The 22863-nt window shown below is 37.4% G+C and overlaps 1 protein-coding gene across 10 annotated transcripts in view; it reads right to left on the reverse strand.

Annotated features, from left to right (window-relative positions):
* The window catches only part of LOC415641 (nesprin-1-like), a 42563-nt gene extending 20706 nt beyond the window's left edge, over positions 1-21857 (reverse strand). Inside the window, exons 1-21 of one of the 10 annotated variants that reach the window (XM_040701794.2) lie at positions 21775-21857; positions 18767-18824; positions 17496-17639; positions 16965-17111; positions 15774-15896; positions 15012-15179; positions 14492-14677; positions 13585-13707; positions 13268-13381; positions 11333-11654; positions 10880-10989; positions 10544-10661; positions 9668-9759; positions 8582-8732; positions 4777-4886; positions 3837-3963; positions 2873-3003; positions 2114-2161; positions 1333-1442; positions 879-1047; positions 424-528 (exon numbers count right to left, since the gene is read on the reverse strand). In XM_040701794.2, coding sequence (XP_040557728.1) covers positions 424-528; positions 879-1047; positions 1333-1442; positions 2114-2161; positions 2873-3003; positions 3837-3963; positions 4777-4886; positions 8582-8732; positions 9668-9759; positions 10544-10661; positions 10880-10989; positions 11333-11654; positions 13268-13381; positions 13585-13707; positions 14492-14677; positions 15012-15179; positions 15774-15896; positions 16965-17111; positions 17496-17639; positions 18767-18811 — 2643 coding nt within the window. In that variant the 5' untranslated portion in view covers positions 18812-18824; positions 21775-21857. Of the gene's footprint in view, positions 1-423; positions 529-878; positions 1048-1332; positions 1443-2113; positions 2162-2872; positions 3004-3836; positions 3964-4776; positions 4932-8580; positions 8733-9667; positions 9760-10543; positions 10662-10879; positions 10990-11332; positions 11655-13267; positions 13382-13584; positions 13708-14491; positions 14678-15011; positions 15180-15773; positions 15897-16964; positions 17112-17495; positions 17658-18766; positions 18825-21354 lie in introns of all 10 variants that reach the window. The other 9 variants (XM_040701792.2, XM_040701793.2, XM_040701799.2 and 6 more) reach the window with 9 other exon arrangements.
* Positions 21858-22863: the final 1006 nt, after the last annotated feature.

Below are 22863 nucleotides of genomic sequence, written 5' to 3' on the forward strand. Positions count from 1 at the left end.
CAGGTGAAGGCAATTTAGCTGTGCGACCAGAAGGGGTGGAGCCTGGCTCCTAGATCCTATTTAAGGGCTGACTACCATTAGGAAAGGATTTCTTTCTGGAGATCCCTCCTTAAGGGAATCTTTCATCATGAGCAGGAATCTTTGAATATGGGTGAGCATTACTTCTCTGTTTGTTTCTTTCTGTTTCTCCACGATATTTTTTCCAACTGTAACACCATGATACTTTTTCCAATCGTAACAATGACGTACCCAGTAGTACAGTCACAAGACAATAAATAGTGTTATATTTTAGATTGTTTTAGTATACAGAAAGATCAGTATATGAAATCTGCAGTGTAATTAATGCTCAGGGTTAATTCTGTTTACATTTAAATGAACTGTTAAAAATACAAGAAAGTTCATTATTTTCATTTTAAGAGTTACCTTTTCCTTCAACGTAGCAACTTTTTCTGTTAGATCACTGATGATTTTTTTCTGCTCAGTGTTCTCCACTTCATACGCACTGCATTTCTTTAAGGCTTCCTTCAGCTTAGTATTAAAAACAAATATTTATATCATAGAAACATATTTAAAACGTGATGTTAGAGTTATAAGATTGAACTTACCTAACAGTGGTATTTATATATTAAAATTAATTAAGACAACATTTCATTCAAAAAACACCAATACATTCATGCAAAGCACTGTGATGTGTCTAAATAATCGTTACACCCAACTTTAAGCAAAGCAACTATATGATGTCAACAAAGCTGTAATAAAACAAAAGAGCCAAAAATCCTTTGGCTAGAAAAACAGCAATTTTACTTCTGGAATACAAATCAAAAGTTAAGGCCAACATACACCAGTTCTAATACATTATATGCTATTTAGTAACTTACTTTTTGTTCACTATGCATAAACTTCTCTCCCAGCTCTTTGTTCAACAGATCCCTTTCTTGAAGCTGTTTTCTGAAAGTTTCAATCTGTTCTAGTTTTTCTGTTAAGCTTAGCAGTTTTTCTTCTTTTTCTCCAAGTGAAGTTTCAAGGAAGCTATTTCGGTCGCTCAGTCTAAGAAGAAAACATATAGACCTTTGATAACTAAATTCCATCTTTAAAAAAAATTTTGCTTTAGGCTTTCTAGGTTTATTAGCCCCCAAACTGTGTTCCTAAAAGAATTATCATTTCTACAATTTCCATTTAAACTTCCAAGTCCAAAAATATCTTGACTGCAATCAGAAATGAGAATCGAGTAAATAAATTTTATGTGTTCTAACAGATTAAGCTTCTGGTCCATTAGACGTTTAAGCAAAGAACGCAAATCCTTAATGGAGTTATAAAGAACCTTTATTTTACCCTTTTAGCTGCTCATTCAAGCCAGAGATCAGAATTTGATGCTTTTCGGCATCTCGAATCTGTTGGTTGTGTAACTGGGTGAGTTGACTTTGAAAACGTTCATTTTCATTCTGCAACAAAAAGTTATTCAAGAGTATTATTGTACACACCAAACAGCATAAGAGAACTGGAGTTAAAAAAATCTGACTCATTAGAGGATTTACATCTTATGAAGTAAGAGGCTGTTAGCATATTAGCACTCATCAGTTCAAAATACAACATTAATATCTTAAGTTCAGATAGATGCAACCCACCTTTCAGAAATACTTCTTACAGTGATGCTATAATAGAATGAACTCAAAGATCATTGCTCTATTCCCAAAGCAACACACACACACTGTGTTAAGGCACCTTATTTAATTCAAGAGGGGTAGCTACTGCTTTGAAAACACATCTTCCTCAATGATTTGAAGTTAATACTAAACTGGCAACTTTTTAGCACATTTTTTTCAACTTGAAGGAATGCAAAAAAACCCGCAGGAGGCTCGACTAGCATACAGGGAGTTGCAGAGAAAAGAAAGCAAGCTCCATTCACACACTTAAAAAAAAAAAACAGTACAAATACCCTACTCTAGACAGATTCACTGCACCCATTCAAAATAAAACCACAAAAAAAAAAGTAATGGCAACCAAAAAGCAAAAGCAGAACACATATTCAGAACAAACATCAAAAAGAACAAACGTGGCAAACTTGTCACCTCTAATCAAAATAAGCTAGAATTCTGGAGGAGGCAGAACACACCTGTACCGCCCTCAATAGCTGCCCTTCTTCCTTTACATCAAACGTTACCTGTATCAAAAGGTTTTGTTAAAAGATTCTCAGATACTAATAAGTTTGTCTTGTATCTTAAAGTAATTGTAAATAAATAGGTGCAACTTAGCAGGTAAAGAATATGTGCAATGCACCAAGCTTGAGAAGCATGAGAAGAAATCAGTTGTCATTTTGTGTAACTTACCAGTCAGGCAATACTATAGAAGTATTTAAAAATTCTGATTTAAGTATTTAAGTTACTATTCTTTCTGGTGCATTCACTGATTACAGCATACATTAGAATATATATTACATATTTATATTATGCATATATTAGATGTATGTGGTATGTGAGCTATAATTATGAATTGAGCAGTGTGAGAGAGACTTATTCTAGTGGTAAAAAAAAAATCAGTCTTATCTTCTAACAAAGGCATCCTACAGAGAGTGATACAAATTATTTTGACTTTACTATGTTTCTGCAACAATTAACGAAGCTTACTTCCAAACAAGTTTTTTTTATGTGCTGACTTCTACTTTTGCCAAATAAAAGTGACATGCTTGAACTTTAAAGCATAATACAGCATGTGTAGACTCTTAGCCAACAGAAACTATAAAACAGGTTTTAGGTATTTCTGCTAGCTGCAAATTTACACTTTTGTGCTACTATGGGCTGTAGTTGTAAGAATATGAAGAGAACTAAACGATTCTCTTAACAATAGTAGTTTTTAGAGAAGTGCAAAAGCTCACCTGAAGAGCTTCCATTCTACCTTGAAGCTGCAATCTATCTTCCAAGTCATGACAACGTTCTTCTAGAAACAGAATTTGTTCCTGAAGTTGATTTCTTTCCAATTCCAACTCTTCAACTACACTCCGTAAGCCTATTTAAGTCAGAGGAAAAATTATTTCAAGAAAAATCTATTAAAAAATTCTCAAGTCTAGAAATGACTTTCACCCTTATATTCACAATTTTTGCCACTGTTGAGCACAATTACATCTCAACCACTTCTGGTAGAAATGCCTGAGGTCTTGCACATGCAAATATTAGGTGATAAACATACCCATAACTTTTCAAAACCTAAAATCTACTTGCATAACCCAGTAACTCAGAGAACCTAGCAGAAATATTCCAATCAATATTGTGTCCCAATTAATAATATGGGTGATGTTACTTTAATCATGAGTTAATATACTTACAAGATTGGATTTTAAGCTATATTAACAAACTGGTCTATACCAAAATTTGCAAGTGCATCTACTCCATCTTACTAATAACACATGCTACTAGCTTTTACCACAGGCAGAAGAGCATCCACACTAAAAAACAGCTATTTGAGCTTTAAAACAGAGCACACGGCAGTGCAATATAATTTGTTTTTCAAATGAAACAGTTACGTAGATTGAAAACACGCTCACAGGAACAAGACTCATAACTTAAAAACCACATGATCTTGCCACATAGGGTACTTCACAGGCAGCAAGGCTCAAACAATTCCAGCGCTTAATAATATTTATATGCTACTTCTGAACCAAAACTAGGCAGTTCATCCAGCACGCACATGCTTAAAATAAAACAGAAGAAAACACAAGCCAAAAAAATTCAACAAACAATAGAATACACCACAAATGGGTTGTTAGTTGAATTTTGAAAACAAAAATAGACAAAATACAGATGCTGTGCATGCTTTAATAAACTGTCTAGTCTCTATCACACCTGCATTAGGTGAAGTGTATTCTGGCCACCAACCTCCCATGTTTTCTCCTTCAGCTGAATCAGTGCTATCCAGAGTGACATTCAATGCTTCTTGAAAGCATTGTTTTCTATCAAAGCTGTACTCTTCCTATGTGCAAAACATAAGAATGACATTTAATTAAATGAAGAAAAGAAGCAAGGGTAAAATACATATTCTGTTATTAGAAGTGTAGTTTCAGTTAAATATTATAAAACCCAGCAAGTAATTCAGGTGTATAAAGGTAACTATGCGTGACCACTATGGACACCTGTCCAGCCTCAAACTGTCATTTCCAGAGAAGTATAGTCTCCCACAGGCTTTGTGCAGGACCTACTACAGCTTTAAAGACACCCTCAGGCATCTGAGAGGCCAACAAATAATTATGTTTGGAAATGTTAATTGGCTCCAGTTTCTACCGTTAATAGCATCCTCTGAAACTCAGGGTGAAGTACTGGAAGTAATTAAACATAAAATTATTCTTCAAACTGCAAGTTTATGCAAGTGACATCCTAAATTATTCTTATAAAATAGTGTTGTTTTTTTTTTTTTTTGCAAGCAACAGCACCAAGTACTAAAAAGTTAATCTGAATGAACTGACACTAATTACTAACCATTCAGTAGATCTCCCCACAGAGAAATTAACAAAGATTGTATCTAACACAGAACACGGCCTTAACATATGAAGCACGTACACAGCTACAGGGATAGGCTCACGACTCAAGGAACAGAGAACCGTGTTGCCACTAGAATTGCTCCTCATCTTCTAGCTACATTCACAATCATTTAATTTACTACGAAATCTGTCTAGTTCTCACTTACATAACAGAGCTAAGTTCATACGCCCTTAATCTATCCAACTGTAAAGCATCGTATTTTCGTTAACATACAGGTAAAAATAGATATTTGTAACTTTCAACTCACCTGAATATTCCTGTTGGTCTGATTGCTTTTTCCTCCCGCCTGATCCAGCCTGCCCATTCCTTGAACTGTGGTCAGTTCCTCCTCCAGCTCCTGTTGCCCTGAGACTATGGCTGGATCAGAGCAGCCAGGAAAGAACCAGTCATCCTCAATCAGTTTTGTGCCACAGGAAAGTAATTACAATTATATCAGACACTACTACATGAAAAGAGACCTGGGACAGGCTGAAGTCATATGAATGACTGACAGAACAAGATTAAAGAAGCAATCCACAGCATTCACCTTGTGATTTCCCTCCAACATTACTAAGTAGAACACAAGAATAAAGACTGTATATCTATCTCATGAAGAAGAAGCAAACTGAAGTCTAACATTACTTCCTCATCACTCTAAAGGAAGTCTTAATACAACAGATTGGAAAGGGTGAGGTTACGCTGACACTAAAATAACAACAGTAAATCCCACCAAAGGCCAAATTCTATAGCCTTTCAATTTACCACATTAAAATATACCCAATTTGTATAATAATATCAGCTGAGACAGCTGTACTTTTTGTAATGTCAACAATCACATTGATTTCATGTAAACAATGTGTCCATTTCGACTTCAATTTTAGTATAAATATGATAATTTGAGGAAGTCACAAGCAAGTGTTACACTGCAACTGGCATCAAACCATCTTATAGATTAATAACACCACTTTTAAAGACAAATACAGAATAATTTTTTTAAAAAACACACTGAATAAATTCAGAATATGAAAGCTAAGGTATGCATCTTGCTCATCGTTAGAAATGCTTTTTCATTTTAAGTACATTCCCATCTGTTTTGTGATATGACAAAACACATTTGGGGTGACAGATTAGGTAACAGGTGTATCATGCAAAGCAGACAAAACAGAACAGCTGGTGAAAAGAAATGAAAGTAAAAGGTGGCTCCATACTTAAACTGAAAATAAGACAATTGCAGATGTAGCTTTCAACTTAACCATATCGATACACAGTTGTCTTCACAACGTGCAAAGTTCAGACAACATTTAACTTATGCATCAGCAAAGTAAAACCCACAAACTATTAGGTTGTACTGGGAATGCTCAGCTTTCATCTGAATTGATGACAACTTATTCAAGAGATTTCATTAAAGCACACTCCTATATCACCTATTACATGAGAGGAAAGTTCCTCCTGTAATATTTAAAAACGACATACTTAACAGTCATAAAAGATTCAAGAAAAAAAAAGTTAAAGAAAACCTTTAAGGCCCATTTAAGCAGGACTGCAGAACTGGATTTCACTTATGGTTTTAATTGAATTTTCGTTTCAATTTAATTTTGGGTTCTCGCACTGTCACTTTATCAGCATTCATTCTGCACACTTATGTGCAAACATGGATTCAACTTTTTTTGTTTTGTATTTAATCACTACACATGCTTTTTCAAAGCATATATATGTATACATATAAATGCCAAATTCTGATCACCTTAAATATTTGCTTACAGAACTATTATTGTAGTCCAGGAAGCAATTCAAAGAGGAAGTGTTCAAGATCAGAATTTAAATCCTTCTTTGGAAAAATTAAATGCCTTCAAGTTTAAATTGAAGACATCTGCTTTTAAGCGTCATCAGAATGAATAGTACGCTATCCTTTAGGAACCTAAATATTTTTGCTTTTGATAGTGAAAGAAAGAATGACATTACCATTGTCAAATGAAAAATGACAATACAGAAATCGGAGCTTTAGAATGGTGTAGAATCCTTCATTAAACGTTAAAACACTTTCAGTTAAATTCAACATTACCTTAACAACAGTTAGTAAGTAAATATATTTTCTAATGTATTGCAGGAACATAGGAAGCCTTTCATTTGCAATTATACCTGAAGTACAAACCTGAACAAAACACTTTTATTCTGATTCACAGTCTGATTCACAAATTCAAATTAACTAATGATGTATCTATACTTCTTTGTGTTACTGTTCACATTACAATCTTCAGTGGTTTGCAGAGGAAACAATCCAGAATTTACAGACATCAGTCAATGCTATCATCCCCCTAAGATTCTGCAGCTCTTCATACATTCATTCCAAAGCAGAAAATTGCCTTATTTGGCAAATTCCCCCAGTCTAGGACGGAATGAGTAGTGGGTTTCTAGATTGCTTAAAATATTGGTAACTAATATGAATGCAAATAAATGCTGCAATTTACGTGGCAGAATATAATTATTATTTTTTTAAATGCTACTGAATTTCAACTTCTATTAAGAATTTCTAATTAAATTCACTTGTTATTTAGTTATATCCAGTTGCAGTAAGCCAAGAATTTTTTCCTCTAGAAATATGGAGTCAGCTGTTACAACAAAGAAAAATAAACAAACATGATTCGGTTAATGCAAATGAAGAAATTGGCTTTGCAAGAGGGAAAAAAATTAAGTTGAAAGACAGCATTTGCTACACGTACTGTTAAAACCCACATACCACCAATGGCAAATATTATAAGGTACTGTTGGCAATTTCCTCAAAAGAACCGTCATCAGAAGAAATCAGCAACAGTACATTACAAGTTGCCATTGCTGCAGGAACCTGCATGCACAAAACTGATGGGAAACTATGTTCTCACTGGCTGACCAAATCGCAGTGTAGGGTAGGAGTGGAGGGGGAAGGGACGCTGAGGGCTCATCAGGTGTAACGGCAGGAAAAAAAACACCAAAAAAAAAAAAAACAAACAAACAGAAAGGTCATGCTTATCCCAAGGGGAAAAAATGCAAAATTAAACACAGACTGACGCAGATGAAATTTTACAACTGCTATTAATATTGCATGTGGATCTGTAGTTACCACATATGAGATAACAGGTAGTTTTAATGAAGGGAATATCATTCTCTTCCAAAGCATTACATGGTAAAACCCTCAAAAAGATGAGACAAGATCTTTAAAACATTTCTGTGCTTGTATAGTGAACTTGCAAATTCATCCTTTAAATGAAAAATAATTAAGCAATTGCAGATCAGAAAGAGAAGACTCAAGTTCTCCAACTGAATTAATTATGATGGTAGGTTGTGCACACTAAAATGTGCCGTTAATCCACTAACTAATGGGACAAAACTTATAACGAAGTACTAAATGACCTGGGAAATAAGCAGTAAAAAATAACTGAAATTTAACCAGACTTTTAGGCGATTTAACAAAAGCTGCTTCACTTTCTCATCAACTAATTAACAATTTAGAAAGCTTCAATACCTGACATCGCCCAAAATGTTATTTTCTGTAACATTTACTGTTATTCAACCAACCACACAAGTGAAACTTGTTAACCGACTACTAAAGGAAAGTTTCTGATTAATGATATTTAAAGGGAAAATTTGTCCTGCATTTTACTAAAGCACCACCCAATATCAAATTTAAACCAGTACCACAGTTTCCCACACCTTCACTCCCTGTTCAAGGCAGGCAGCTTTAACACACGGTGAACTTTTTAAGCACTGTTCATTCATATGTGGACAGTACACTTCCGAAGTAAGTTCAAGCTGTCTTAAAGAGCAGCAACTTCGATGGGAAACAGAACAAGCACATCTACTCATAAAAATGATACAAAGGAAAAAAAAAAAAAACGAACATGTGGAAAAAAGATTCAAGGAAAAAAATAAAAATTGCAAATTTAAGCAAATTCACTAGCTACATGTAATTCTCAAGATTACATAAATTAGTCACGGTAGAACAGTATAAATTCAGTCTGAAGTACAACACACAAACAGATAAGATATAATGTGTGCATCGTATGTATGCGATAATTTACCTAAGGAAAACAACCCACCTTCTCTCTCCTCCTCAATCTGAGCCATTCTCAAGGCCATGGCAGATTTCTCTTCTCTGACTCGATCACGTGACTCCTCTGATTCTGGTACATTTTCCTGCCATTCCAAGAGCTGACTCTGCAATTCATCCACACTACCCGATTCACTAGCCTAACAAGAGAAACCGGGTGTGAAAATATATTCACCAAATCCCACCATGAACATAAATGCCTTTTTAATTTGGCAAACCATTCACAGAGAAAATTATCCATATTATTCACCACTTCACATAAATATCTATGAAAATGAAGATATTACCGTAGATGGTATAAAAAGCAAACCTCACCGCATAGCAAAATATCTAAAATGCTACTTTGTCAGTTGCACTTTCAGTCTAAATTATTTTTAAATGAAAAGTGCTTTTTTTAACCAAAATTTTCATACATTTAACCATACATTTTCATCTTGGAAATATTTCAAAGTATAACAATATTCAACTTCCTTTACTTAGGAAATCTCTATTATCTTTATCCATGAGTAGAATAAGAATGTTTCTGCCTTCCCTTCAAAAGAAAGCCTAGTTTTATAAATATAACAATTAATCAAACAAAAAATCTTCATAAAAGTTCATAGAGAATACTTTCAGCAAAGTATTTTCAAATTGGCTTTGCTGCTGGGCTTGTACAAAATCACTTAGCACTAAGAGTAACATATGCTTTTAAACTATCTAGGAGTCTTTTGGGATAATTTTCTGAATCTTGTCCCTTTGCCATCCATACCTAGATATTTATTAAGATTTCATTTCTTATTTTCTTCCAAAGTTATTCAGATCACACAAAGTAATGAGAAGTCACACTTTAATAACTCGTGTTAAATGTAACTAAAGAAACCATAAACAGTTTAGGGAAATACAATTTAAGGTATGTGAAAAAGTAAGTAGAAATCCATAATTAATTAATTCAAATCCTGTCAGCTTGTTACTTAACAGCTACTGACATCTCAACTTCACGTATTTCTCATCTTCAGCACTAAGATTCAACAAACATACTTTCCATTGTGCTGTTTGATCCAATCAGTAATTCAGACAAATCAATTTTAAAGTTAACCTGTGAAGCTGCTCTCTTTGTAACTTGGTCAAGATCAGCTTGCAACTTCCTTTGCTGCTCTTCATAGATTTCTAGCTTAGTCAGCAATTCTTCTACAAAAAAAATAAATATCACGTATTAGGTTTGTTACGATGCAAAACCATAGAAAGATCAATAAAAGCATAGAAAAAAAGATTCAAAATGGAAATTTAAAGGTTAATTTCAATTAGATGCCCTGTGCTGGGCTGTGCTGTCCATTTACCCACAAGACTGACTTCACATTTACTGATGAGTGCTTTAATCTGCTAACAATTTAGACCACTAAACTGAAAATTCTACCGTTTTCCATTCAAAAAAAGGAATGTCAGAAAAACTAACAAGATGAGACAAAAAAAATTCTCTCAGAGCTGTATTCTAAATGTAGATAGCACTCTGAGGTTTTATACAAAAGTTTTTCTCAAAATCTTTATACAAGGAAAAAAAAAACATTTGAGAAAATTCTTAATTCAAGCTCACTGCTCTCTAACATTTATTATACATACTCTGTTAGATTGTTCCAAATATGCTCGTTCTCATTTTTCATCCTAAGAAGATACCTCTTCCACTTTGCTAGAGAAGTTGACACACAGTCTGTCAAACACAACAAGGCCTGAACTACAAAGCACAAGATTTAGGGAAAGAATAACTGAGTTGCAACTCTGAGTTAAGTAGTGTATGCTGTTGCTCAAAGCAGCATGAAGTTACTTCCAAATCTGTTTAAAAAAAGAAATGATATACACTGGAAATTTAAAACAAACAAGTCAAAAGTCCATTTAACCTTCCTTGCCTCTTTACTTTGAACCATCTGCAATGGAGAAGTAAAAAAGATATTTTTGTTAGCTTTTTTCCTTGTTTTACCGTTCTGAGTTTTGATTTCTTGTAGTGATTGCAGTTTTAATTCCAGTTCTTCCTTTTCAACTTCTAATTCTGACACACGATTGTTCAAGGCAGACAGATCGTTATTCTTCGACGAAAACTAAAATAAAAAGCAGCTGTAAGCTTTTTAAATGCATCAATAATTTTACTTTTTTGTTGCAATTTCCTCCTGTATCAACATTTAGCTTCCATTCAATTTTTATATGTAGTTACTTCAAATAAATTATTTCAATATTCTATTTACCCATATTTTACTTCTTTCAGTCAAGTAAAGTCATTTTAAAAACAGGTTTGCAACATTAAAAATGCTGCACATACATTTTTCAGCTCATCTTCCAACTGTTTGATTCTTGATTTAGACCAAGCCTTCATTTTCAGAAACTTAGCTTCAGATTTGCCGGCCTCTTCTGTCTTCAATTTCAATTGTACTAAAAAGCAAGACATAAAAATTATTTAAAATCCTATAACAATTATCAGTAAGGGATCTATGTTTAATTTCTTTAGCAATTGAAAGTAACACTTAAACAAGACAACTGCATTTAGAGAAGAAAAACATTAAGAAAGGTAGTGAGCAATTTACTGCTTATGTGTTATCTTTACATTCCCATAACCCTGAAAATAACAGTGCTTCTACACACATACTTTCTATGGTGATAACTTTTCCACTGGATTTTATGGAGTTCTATTTGAAAAGCAAATGAAATTGGCACACAGTACGTAAGTGTATGGTGCAAAGTAACTTTGTAGGCAAGAACTTCTTAAATAGGATACCTTCTAACTCTTCCATCTTCTCTTTGGATGTAGACTCCAGATCTGCAACATCTTTTGAGTTAGTCTGCCCACTACTGGTTAATTCTGCCACTTGTTTCTTAAGCTGAAACAGAGCCTGATCTTTCTCTTGCAGCTCTGTTTCATGTTTCTCTTGAATTTCATGCAGTTCAGCATTGTATTTCTCCCTGACTTTTGTCATTTCAAGCATGTGTTTCTCCATCATGTCTTTTATCTGTGCTCTCAATACATGTCTCTCAGCATCCAGTTTGGACTGGAGGTTTTCTTTTTCAGACTGAAGACGTTTCATGTTTTCATTAATCTCCTGTTTAAAAAAAAAAGTTTATTTTCTTACATGAAGCATTTTCAGTACCACTGTGAAACATTATATGTGCACTCTTAGACACTCCATCATGTTATAATCAGAAAAGGGTGCTACTGTTGGCCAACTGGCTCTAGTATATTTTTGGGTGCAAACTACACACAACATTTCCCCATAGGCAAAAGTGGAATAAAAATGAATGTTTTGATATATGGTGTACAGGAAAACAGCAAGATCCAACAGTGATATCAAGGATTGAAAATGGTCACTACAACACCATTCAGATGTTGTTACTTGCTTTAGTTAGAATTAAAAATAGCAAACTACAACTCAGTTGTTTTTTTCAGTATCCTGTTGCTAACTAGTTCTCTGTTGGTGCTTATTCTAGTTTAAGTGCTTTCACATTAGTTGTAATACATGCGTTAGAAAAGATTACAGATCACCCTAACAGAGCATTACAACAGTTCACCAAGTTAGATCTGTTGTACAAAAGCCAGCATTCATAGTCCATAAACCGTCCATGTAAAGAAGCTGTGAAGGACAGCAGAGACACTATTTCCAAAATGCGATTAACCTGCTTAAATAAAGGAAGACTTCCTGTTATTTTAATACTAAGAACAAGGTTCCACCACAGTTAAAAGCTGCTCTAAGTTCATGTTGTCACAGTTTACCCTTCCTGCTATCCTCAAGTTGTGCATTTCTGTCCCCTCAATGCACCAGCGCTACATACCATTCCTGTAGAGCATCTTCCTCCAAGATGCATCTAACCCCAGGGAACAAAAAAAAACCCAAAAACAAAAGCCTACGTAAGGCACAATGCATAACAAACGTGAAGGATGAATAAAGCACCGATTCAGCTAGGATAACAGCTTGTGGATCACTCATTTTTGCTGTGGATCTTGACTACCTCTTCAGGACAGGATGCCTACCTGGTTACATAGTTCAAACTATTTCTAATAGATTGTGAGTCTGACAACCCTCTCGGCAAGTGGAAAATATTTTAGAAATATCATGGCTAAACTGCTGGCCCCGGCACTTCTCAGACAAGTTGTTTCAGCAAAGAGTCTCAAAAGCCTGAGGGACTGCAATGTCCTTTTCCTACATTGTTGAACTGAAGTAGCAGCACTCAAAAGGCTATTATCAGGGTTCACATTAGGTGCTTAAACACAAAGAACCTTGATTAGCTATGGGTTTTGCAATCAATAGAAATACTTCAAAAAGGAAGGGCAACCTACTAGCAAAACATTCTCTTCAGCAAAAAAAAAAAAAAAAAAAAAAAAGCCTCAGTTTTGGAGTTCTCTCCAAAACTCTAACTAGAAAAACAGAAGTTTTTTGACAGCAAAAAGTCTTTCATATATAAGTTCCCAGAATGAATCAAAACTATGGGTGACAACTGACAATTCTACACCTCATGGGATTTTTTTCTCCTTACAATTCATTTCCTAACTGAAATTAATATTTTGCACACAATCACAATTACACCATCTGCACGTGTTAAAACCTCCCAGAGCACTGCCGAAGTACTTTATGCAGAATCATCTCTGTATACAATCAACAGTTTTCAGAACTTGTAATTGACCAGGTGAGTAGAGCAGTGTGTATGTGATATTTCTTACTTTCAACTCCTGGTCCTTGGCATCCAGTTCTTTTTGCAGCACATCTATCACCTGTGTTCTTCCCAGCATGACTTCTTCCTTTTCGTGGAGCTTCTGCTTCAAGGCCTTTAATAGCTAGCAAAAAAAAATCAAGCTATCAATACGGAGGTTAATACTTTCAGAAGACAAAGTGAAAGTCTTATCTTTAGTTTCCCAACCAGACACCTGAACAGCGTCATAGAGGTCGTTGTGATTCTGTGATAATGGTTATTAATTACATTATTCCAAACTCCCATGGTTAAGTCAAAGCAATTTACCAAGTTTCCAAAGCAACACACCTGTTCTAAGTCAGCACTCGCATCAGATTTAGCAGCTAATTTAAACAGCTCCTGCTCATGCTTTCTTCCCTGTGCTTCCAGCTCTTTTTCTTTTTCATGAATTATATTTTGAAGCACACGTACCTGAAAATACATACAAAGTAAATATGAAACCTGTTCAGAAAAGTACATTAAAAGAACACTGAGGTAACTAAAGTACAGCAAAATAATGTATTCTGTGAAGTCTGAGTTTTGCTTCTGCTTAGCAGTAAATACAGTAATCAGTCAGTGATTACCAAAGACAATGATGCATACAGATAAATCTCCAACTTGCACGAAATATGCTTCAATTCTACAATAACAAACTTCAAATGACAAGAAAGACATTGAAGCCCTTGAGTATGTCCAGAGAAAGGCAATGAAGCTATGAAGGGTCTGGAGCACAAGTCTTATGTGGAACAGCTGAGGGAACTGGGATTGTTCAGTCTGGAAAAGAGGATGCTGACTGTATTCAGAATGGTTAAATAACTCAGAAAGACCACTGGAAACTGCATGTGTACATTTCGGCACCTTCAGAAACAGTGCCACAAGGAAGAGGATTTGGAGGTTCTTCTACTAGAATGCTCCACATTCTAGTAGAATTCACTCATTTACATTCTAATTCCTCTGTGCACAGACATCAGCCACATTGTTGAAATCCTTCCTTGCACAACACTTTCATCTTCAATAATCACCTGTACAAACCATCTACTTACAGTCTCATTGTTTTTATTTCATCTGATGACTATTTAGACCTTAACTCAAGAATCACTGAAATTAATATTTTGTAAAAGTATGGCTTTTCTCAGATATTGAGATAGCACCACTACAGCCAATACACCTCTTCTTCCACCAACAAATGTAAATATTTTTTACAGTGCTTACTTACATTTTCTATATATGTAGCTTCCATCTTTTGGAAACGTTTTCTTTCATTGCTCTGAACATTTTTAAGACTCTCAATCTCTTCCTGGAACAAGCTGCATTTTTCTTCACTGTCTCCAACCTTCTTGTTAAGTTGCTGAACAAGAATCTGCATGCTTTGTAGGGATGATTCTTTAATGGATAGCTCGTTCTTTAGAATGCAAACCATAAGATGTTAAGAAGAATGGCTCCAGAATAAAGAAAAGCAATCACCACAAACCCACCTCCAATCCCTTCCTCTAATAGTAAGCAACATTAAACTAGAAATTCAGGTCTAGTATAAATTTGTATGAAGTTTGTCAGCAGATTCCAAAGTCAGTATTAATGATATTGACCATAGTAAATAAATATTAGATCTAACAAAATTAGTGAGATGATCAGTGAAGAAATTGTAGTCATGTGAATAACTACAGATTACTTATGCTTCAGAAAAGGATTGATCACGTAACACCAGGGTTCGTTGGGTTCCCTGCTATGAAATATACCTTCAGCTCTTCATTGGGCAGGAGTACTTCATTGGTAACACCACCTGATCCACATGCTATCTGTAAATCGATGATATAGGCATCTCTTTCAGCTAACTTCTTTTCTTTCTCTGCCAGCATGGCATCCATTTCAGTCCCCCGATAGCGCTGAGCCTCCAATTCAGCATCCTGAAAATGAAAAGACAACACTGTATGTAATCGATACTTCTATCATCTACAGCACAGAAGACCAGCTTGTATTACCTTCTTATAGTCTATTTCAAGTTACTGAAAAAAACTGCCACATTTATAACGCAGCTCAATTTTAGTCATAACATTTAATTACTAAGCCTGTTTCTCACTGAAATTCTGTAGCACACACATTCCTACCACTTTCTACAGTCAATAACAATATGCACAAAACACAAAACATGAAATTATTCCTTGCTTGCATTTGTTCCTCTTATGAATTGCTTTTTGCAACTGAAGCAAAAGAGCATTTTCATTCAAAATAAAAGGTTTAAAGATGATATTAGCCCACACAGGTCATACAGTTTTTCCCTTTCCATTTACTACCAAAATACCATAGAAGTATTCTACAGAATTCATCAACCCAAGACACAATGAAACAACCATTACTGCATTTTCTCAAGCAGGTTACCACATACATCCTTCTCTTTCTTCTCAACCAAAAGCTTTCTCAGGACATCCGTTCAGCCTTTAAATATAATCCTGCACCACAAACGTCAAAAAACACACACTAAGCATCACTTAAAACACCACCTTCTTTTGTAACTCCTCATTTTTTTGTGTGATCTGGGATTCCAGTTCTTCAATTCTCTTTCTCAGCACCAGTATTTTCCCACGATTTGCTGCAGCATTTTCCTGGTCACCATCTCTTGATGCCTGCAAAAACACGGAGTCTTTGATACCATAAATAGGCAGTGACTGACTTTGGGGTACCTCCGCCTATTCCAACAATAATGGTGAAATAAAGTAATCTTTACTCGTGGTTGGTATTTCCATTCCTTTATATATAGAAATCCAAGAAGCTAAATGAAGGCAGCATGGTATTTCTATTAAGCCTGTAGAAACCATCGTATTTAAATCATTATTGATAATTATTGATGCAAAGTGAACTGAAACATGCAGAAAGGGCATTTATTTCCTCTGGCCATTGTAACGCACATAACCTGGCAAGTGTAATCAATATAACACAGAGGAAAGAAGAGACTATTGGAAAAAGCGGGGAAAAAAGTGTCAATGAAATCCCTCCAAAGCACAGTAGTTCCAATCAGAATTCAGAAGGCACAATGACTGGATTATAGAAATTCTTTGTGATTACAAAAGAAATCAAACCCAAATGCTAAGAACACGTCTTGCTACGAAAACAGATCAGCTGTTCAAATAATTAGTCAAACATTCAAGTCTCACTAAAGTTGTTAGAGAAGTTACATGACATTAAAACATGCTTTTTTGAAGGAAAACAAATCTACTCATATGAAAACACTACTACAAACAAATTTAAAATCTCTGTTACTGGTAAATGCTGGTCACCTAAAATGAGAGATTACTACATTTAATCCAAACTTTGCTTCCAAGGCCATTTTTAGATTGCCACAGTTGTTCTGGTTATTAAAATTACAAGGTGGGGTTTTTTTCTTCTCAAGTTTTGTTTCGTTTCTTCTCAAAAACATATATTCCTGACTCATGTGAAGAGTTTGAGATGCTAATAAGACAAAGAGCAGTACGATTTTTTAGTTTTTTATTTTACTAAAACAATTTGAAAGCAATGCACAAGTTTCAAAATTTCTACAGTAAAATCAATTACATAGAAATATGCAGACTGGCAGACAGCAACTACAAAGTTTATCTTGATCGTAACCTGATCGAAGCAGCTCAAAATTGGGACTTCAGCTCCATATTCAAGTCTAGCAGATTAAACTGTCCACTTTCAAGCTTAAAGGCACTTACCTTTTTTGGTTCTGCTTTTTCCTCTGAGCCTCCTGATGCTGATAACTGTTTCTTAAGTTCTTCCAGTTGCGAGGTTAACGATGCAACCTTGGCTTTGTTTTGCAGCTTCACTTTGGAAAGTTTGGCATCAGCAGATTCCTTCTCCTCCTACAAACATCAGAGTCATGAAGAACTTAAGTCAGCTCCGTGAACAACTGCGTCCTTCGAGTGTCCCATTAAAAACAAACAGACAGACAAAAATCTAATAACAAAACAAAGAAATCTAAATCCAAAACAAAGTTTTGGAAGAGACTGAAGAGACCACTGCCTATGTAGTAGCCACACACAGTTAAAACTTTTGGAATGATACACTGGCAAAAAGCTCTAACATTCAGGCATCCATAACAGCTAATTGTCACCAATGCATCCTAAAGTTCCTCCAGTTGCTGCTGTAGCCGATTGTTAAGCTTTTATATACGAAATCAGCTTATGATAAACAGGACTGAAGTGGTTTTTTGAACAGATTTTTTGACAGGAATACATACACGGTACCTTTAACTGATGATCTTTATTTCGAAGCTCAGCATCCTTCTCTCGAACAAGCTCCTTCAGCTGTATTACCAGCTGCTCAGTACTCGCCAGCTGTTCAGTCAAATCCGTCACCGACATGTTTCTTGCATCTTGAGAGCCCGCAGCCTGCAGACATTAACTACACTTTGAACAAACAAAGTGGTGCAGACAATGCTCCTTGTGCAAAAAAATCATCTGTTTTGGTGTGGGTTTTTGGGGGGGGTTGAAAGGCAGGAGGGTGTGTTTGTTTTTTAAACACATACAGCAAATCTTTTTAGAATGCAACATTAAAACATGCATATAGTATATGTGCACATACCAGACTGGTCATAGCTAGTTTGACAGATATAGTAACAGAAGGGGTTATATAAAACCATGTTAAAGAGATCTCGCAGCACAGTTGTAATGATCTGATTTCTTCTGTGTAGAAACACTCTTCACTGTACTACGGTTCAGACAGACCATTCCACCACTCCATTTGGACCCAATCAATGCCTATATTTTGCCACCTCAGAAATTCCTTGCAGTTTCTTCCTTTTCCTCATCCTTACAGATTCTCTTGCACAGCAACTCTCCCTTCTGGCCCTGATCTAAGATCTGTGTGGAATCATAAGAAGAAACTTGAAAGATTTCAAGTGGATTTAGCTAACTCTACTCGAGATGTTAAAGAAAGCTTCATTTTTTAAGGAAGCAGAAATCACAATAGCCCTCACCTTTCCCTCAGTAAGACTTTTCCCAATATAAGCTTTAGCATAATTATAGCAATAGTTCATTTAAAATAGTTTTTTTTCTTTAAGATGACAACTCTGATTTTGAATGGCTAAACAGATTGTGAAAATAATTAATAGCTGTAGCAAATGTTGAGCAACTTAATGTACAAGGGCTGAGTTTTCTTAACTGCTGGATTTTCATCATGACATCCAGTAGTGCTGTTACTGGAACCAGAGGTAACAAAATATTTTACTGAACACACTATGTACAAATAACACACTTGGGATAAAGCCCATAAAATTCCTCTGAATGTTCTCTTCAAGCAATGTAAGCATAACGAAGAGGAGCAGAGCAGTTGTGTTATGATTAAATATCAGGCAGAATGGAAGCAAGAACCCAATTCGGCTTATAGTCGCTTGTAGAGTCCTAAAAGTGAATGCCGGTAAAAGCAATTAAGCAACTTCTTTATGAAAGAGCAAATACATATTGTTAGCATAACAGCAATTAGAGAAAGTATTACTGAAAAGTAATTCATTACTTACAACTGCTTTGGATGGAGAATCATCTCCACTACCCCATTTCCACATAGTTTCCAGATGGCTACAAAAAACATAAATGAAATAACACAACAGTGGTTATCAATGACTCTCAGTTAACTCTAATCAACTCAGCCTTCTCCCTGCACATTTCACAGTAAAATATTTGAATCTAACTTGTCTGTTTGATGGTGACAGCACCTGTGATCTCCATCACATTACTAGTTGCTAAGAAATAATTCTATTTTGTATAAAATATGCATATTGTGCCTTTTGACTCCAAGTTTGTAAAATGTCAACACTATTTAAAAAAAAAAAACAACCAAAAGCCTTTAAAATGTAAATACTGTAAAGTAGTATTCAGCATAGTTGCTATTTCCAGATGTAAATAAAAGATAGAAGTGCTGCTAATATTTAACCAGACCTTAAACACTGCCTGCCCCTGCAGTATGACAGCGTTCATATCAACGTGTGGTTCTATAAAACAAAGTAACAAAGTATTAGACTCATGTAACTGTAGTCTCTGGATGTGGAGAGCTGTAGACTGATAAATAAAGGCAACTCAGGGCTCTAAGGTGGCAAAATCCTGAAGATGAAGTGGACAGAAGGCAGCTCAGGGGTTAAGAACAGTCCTGCGTAATAGCAATAGGCCTGGCTGAGGAAAAAATGGGCAGTCTTCAAAATATCCCGTGCTGTAAACACCAGACTGCGCCATGGAGATGTATATTAAGAGCAGACTAATGTATGTTGCTCTGCCACTGGATAAGACTCCAAATAGCAGCACAAAGTGAGAAGCCAGGCCCCACCTGAGCCATAATCTCCACTCTCCTCTGGCAACACCCATCTGTACAGCATACTTTTGAAATATGCACGCACAGATCAGTCAGCACTACTGAATTTGGAAACCGGTTCATTATAAACATTAGCACATAGCTTACCTTAAAAAGTATGCAGAATAACAGTAGAGACTGCTTTTAAAGATGTTTATCTTCTAAAAGCTAAAACCAGCAATCACAGACTGCAATCTATGGCCTATGTTATCTACAAGGTCAAAATGGATTATGCTAAGAATCTTTCCTAACATTAAAACCAACAAAGTAGCTATGGGCTTGGGGAGGCAAATTATACAACTTAAAAGTAAAAACCCCGTCTATTACTCCTCTAGGGCTCTAACATCAAATCTGCTCTCATTAAAAAGCTCATTTCCAGAGACATAAAAGGGTTACCAAGGTACAGAGAAGCAAAAAAGGACTCATTGGATGTAATATGGTGGTGCATTTACATTTTACTTATGAATATTTCAGCTCATTTCCAGCTTTGACTGATAGAATTGCCTTCAACTACTTCATGTGCCAGCATTCCTACCCGAATACCTTAACTGCTACTTTCCCAATCATCTTTATTTATAGCAGGGCTACTAAATATTGACAAGTTTTCCAAACTAAGCTTGGAAACAAAGACAAAAATTCCTCACCCAGCATGAAGCCAAACAATAGTGATTTTTGCTTTCCTTGTGCTGACAACAAGTTAAAGCAAATTAACTTCATGCAGTGCAATGCTTTCTCCTTGCAGTATTATCTAAACAGAACTTAATCAAGTTTTCTACTCCAATTGTCCTTCCTGTGCTAGCCTATTTCCTGGACATAGCACTATCAGTCACCAAGCACAAAAGAAGCTGAGAGTCCAAACCATCTGTCCAAACCTTCTCTGTGTTTGTCTTTCTTCTGCAACATCTACCTGCTCACCCTCACTTTCAGTGTTCCACGCTGCTCCATCACTGCCAGTACCTCATCCTGCTCTTCGTCTTGCATTTCCTACCATGCTGATCACCATTCTTCGCCATGCACTGTACACTCATTCCTCTCAGTCTTTCCTTCACTGAGGGACAACAGGCGGCATACTCAAACCTTTCGCAAATTCCAAGAGATAGAACTAAGGTTTCCTTAACTGCAGCGAAGCAAGTTTCAACTTATGCTCAAAGGACAACTGAGGTTTCAACTCTTATCACAATGGGATTTTATCAATGAAAAAAGCTCCTCTGGAAGCTTTGGCTCCATACTCCTCCATTCTATTGGTCCTGCTCCAGCTGCAGTCAAGTCCAGCTAAAAAAATCCAACCATGCATTCACCTGGGAGAGTTCCAGCCTGCTCACTTCCCAGAGCCAGCTATGTCAGGGCCTAGCACAAGGGGCAATGAAGAGCACACAGCTGTGGGCAGGGCACCTTTCAGCAGCAACAAATACGTGAGAGGTCACAGAACCCCCACACTCACTTTCCCCATGGCTGTTGAAAGCCATTCTGATATAAAAATGGCTTCATGCACGCTCAATATGAGTTCTCAGTATGAAGGCATTACAGGAGGTCTTCCTTCTCCTTTGCAGAAGCATAGCAGCAAACAGAGGCAGAACTCCTCTTACTACCTGGGAAGGTAATGGTGCTCCCTTTCTCTTCTTTCACAAGTCTATAGTAGATTATCAACAGTGCTTTATTACTTCTAATACAATTCTCTGAACACTTGTGCTTTAAACACAGAGACCCAAAGAAAAGTGCGTTAATATATTTATTTTCTCATTGCACCTGCAGTTTTGCTTTTACCTGCAATAGATTTAACGGCACACCTGCACAGTTCTTACATGCGCTTACTACAAACAGCTTCTCGAGAACACAGATCACGTTCCTCCTGGAAAGCCATAGCTCCCTGGCTGCACACGCTTCCTGCAGAGCCACCAGCACCGTCACCGCACACCGCTGCGGCCCCTTCAGGCGCAGGGCCGAGGCAGAGCACAGCCCAAACGAGGAGGCCCGGCCCGGCCCGGCCCAGCAGGGCCTTCCCCCCCAACGACCGCCCCAGCTCGGCCCGGACAGCGCCCCCAGAGCCGGAGGAGGTACGGGAAGAGGAGGCGCAGGCCCCGCCGCTCCCCACCTGTCTGGCGCAGCACCCCTGCGCTGAACCCCGCGGGCTGCGACCCCCCACCGCCAAGCTGCGGCGAAGCGGCCCAGCGCGGCCCCACTCACCTGCGGGTGCCGGTGGGCGGGCGAGCCGCGCCGGGCCCCGCGCGGCGCTACCACCTCCTCCGCCTCCGCCTCGGCACGGCCCCGCAGCGCCCGGCGCGGCAGCGAGCCACGCCCCCGCGGCACGTCGGTGTTGCAGCGCCCCCTGGCGGCGCGGAGGAGCCTCTGCCCTGAGGGAGCGTGATGGCCGATGACCGAAGTCTGAATGCCCCGGGAAGAGATGAGCATCTCTGGGAGTATCGGTGCACTGCGGCTCCGCTGTAACGACAGCCGCGCACGTCAGTGTTCTCGGAGATGAAGCGAAACAGCTTTCCAGTATGACCAGTGTCACAGCGTTGCTTTTCCCAGTGTGCCCTTCCTTCCAGCTCGCAGCTGGTGTCCTATGACTAAACGCTGTTTATTACAAAGGCCGCCTGGTCCTTTCCACCAGCTGCCGCTGGGCCCGTGTGATGCGAGGCCAGGAGCTCCCACAGGCACTTCCCACTGAAATTCCCAGCCACGTCATGGCCACGGGCTTCCCGGCACCGCACGCATTAATGCTCTCAGGAATAAAGGCTTCTTTGGGAAGCGCGTGCATGGGAACAACAGCACTGTGTTATGCCCTCACAACACAGTTGGGCTAGCTAGCACTTGAAAAACAGGGCCTGGAAGGCATCTTGCTGAAAACTAAACTCCTAACCACTTCAACAAGACCAGCATTTGATCATATCTAGAGATTTTCATGTGCAGGAAAGAGGCTTCAGATATAACGGCCCAAAACGTATTCAGGTAATGGTCCATCTGCCTTCAGGTAGTTTTCCTCATTCGTTTCTGAACAGATTTTTCTGCGTGGTGTTTATAATTCAGAAATTCTAACGTATTTAACAATGACCGACCTCATAAATGAAGAAACCTCTATGGTTCTGAGGCAAAATTGAGAGCAGCAGAAAGAGAACGTACATGGAAGATGTAGCTATAGAAGGTTTACGTGCCTCTGGGCACAGCCCGCCCTGTAGTCTCTTCAGGCCCAGAACTACAGCTTTCCACTCTCACATATAGGAATGCGCATACAAGTGCTGCCTGGGGAACATCGTGTTTTGGTGTCTGTTGCTT

This window comes from Gallus gallus, chromosome 5 (assembly GCF_016699485.2).
Source record: "Gallus gallus isolate bGalGal1 chromosome 5, bGalGal1.mat.broiler.GRCg7b, whole genome shotgun sequence".
NCBI classification, from domain to species: domain Eukaryota; kingdom Metazoa; phylum Chordata; class Aves; order Galliformes; family Phasianidae; genus Gallus; species Gallus gallus.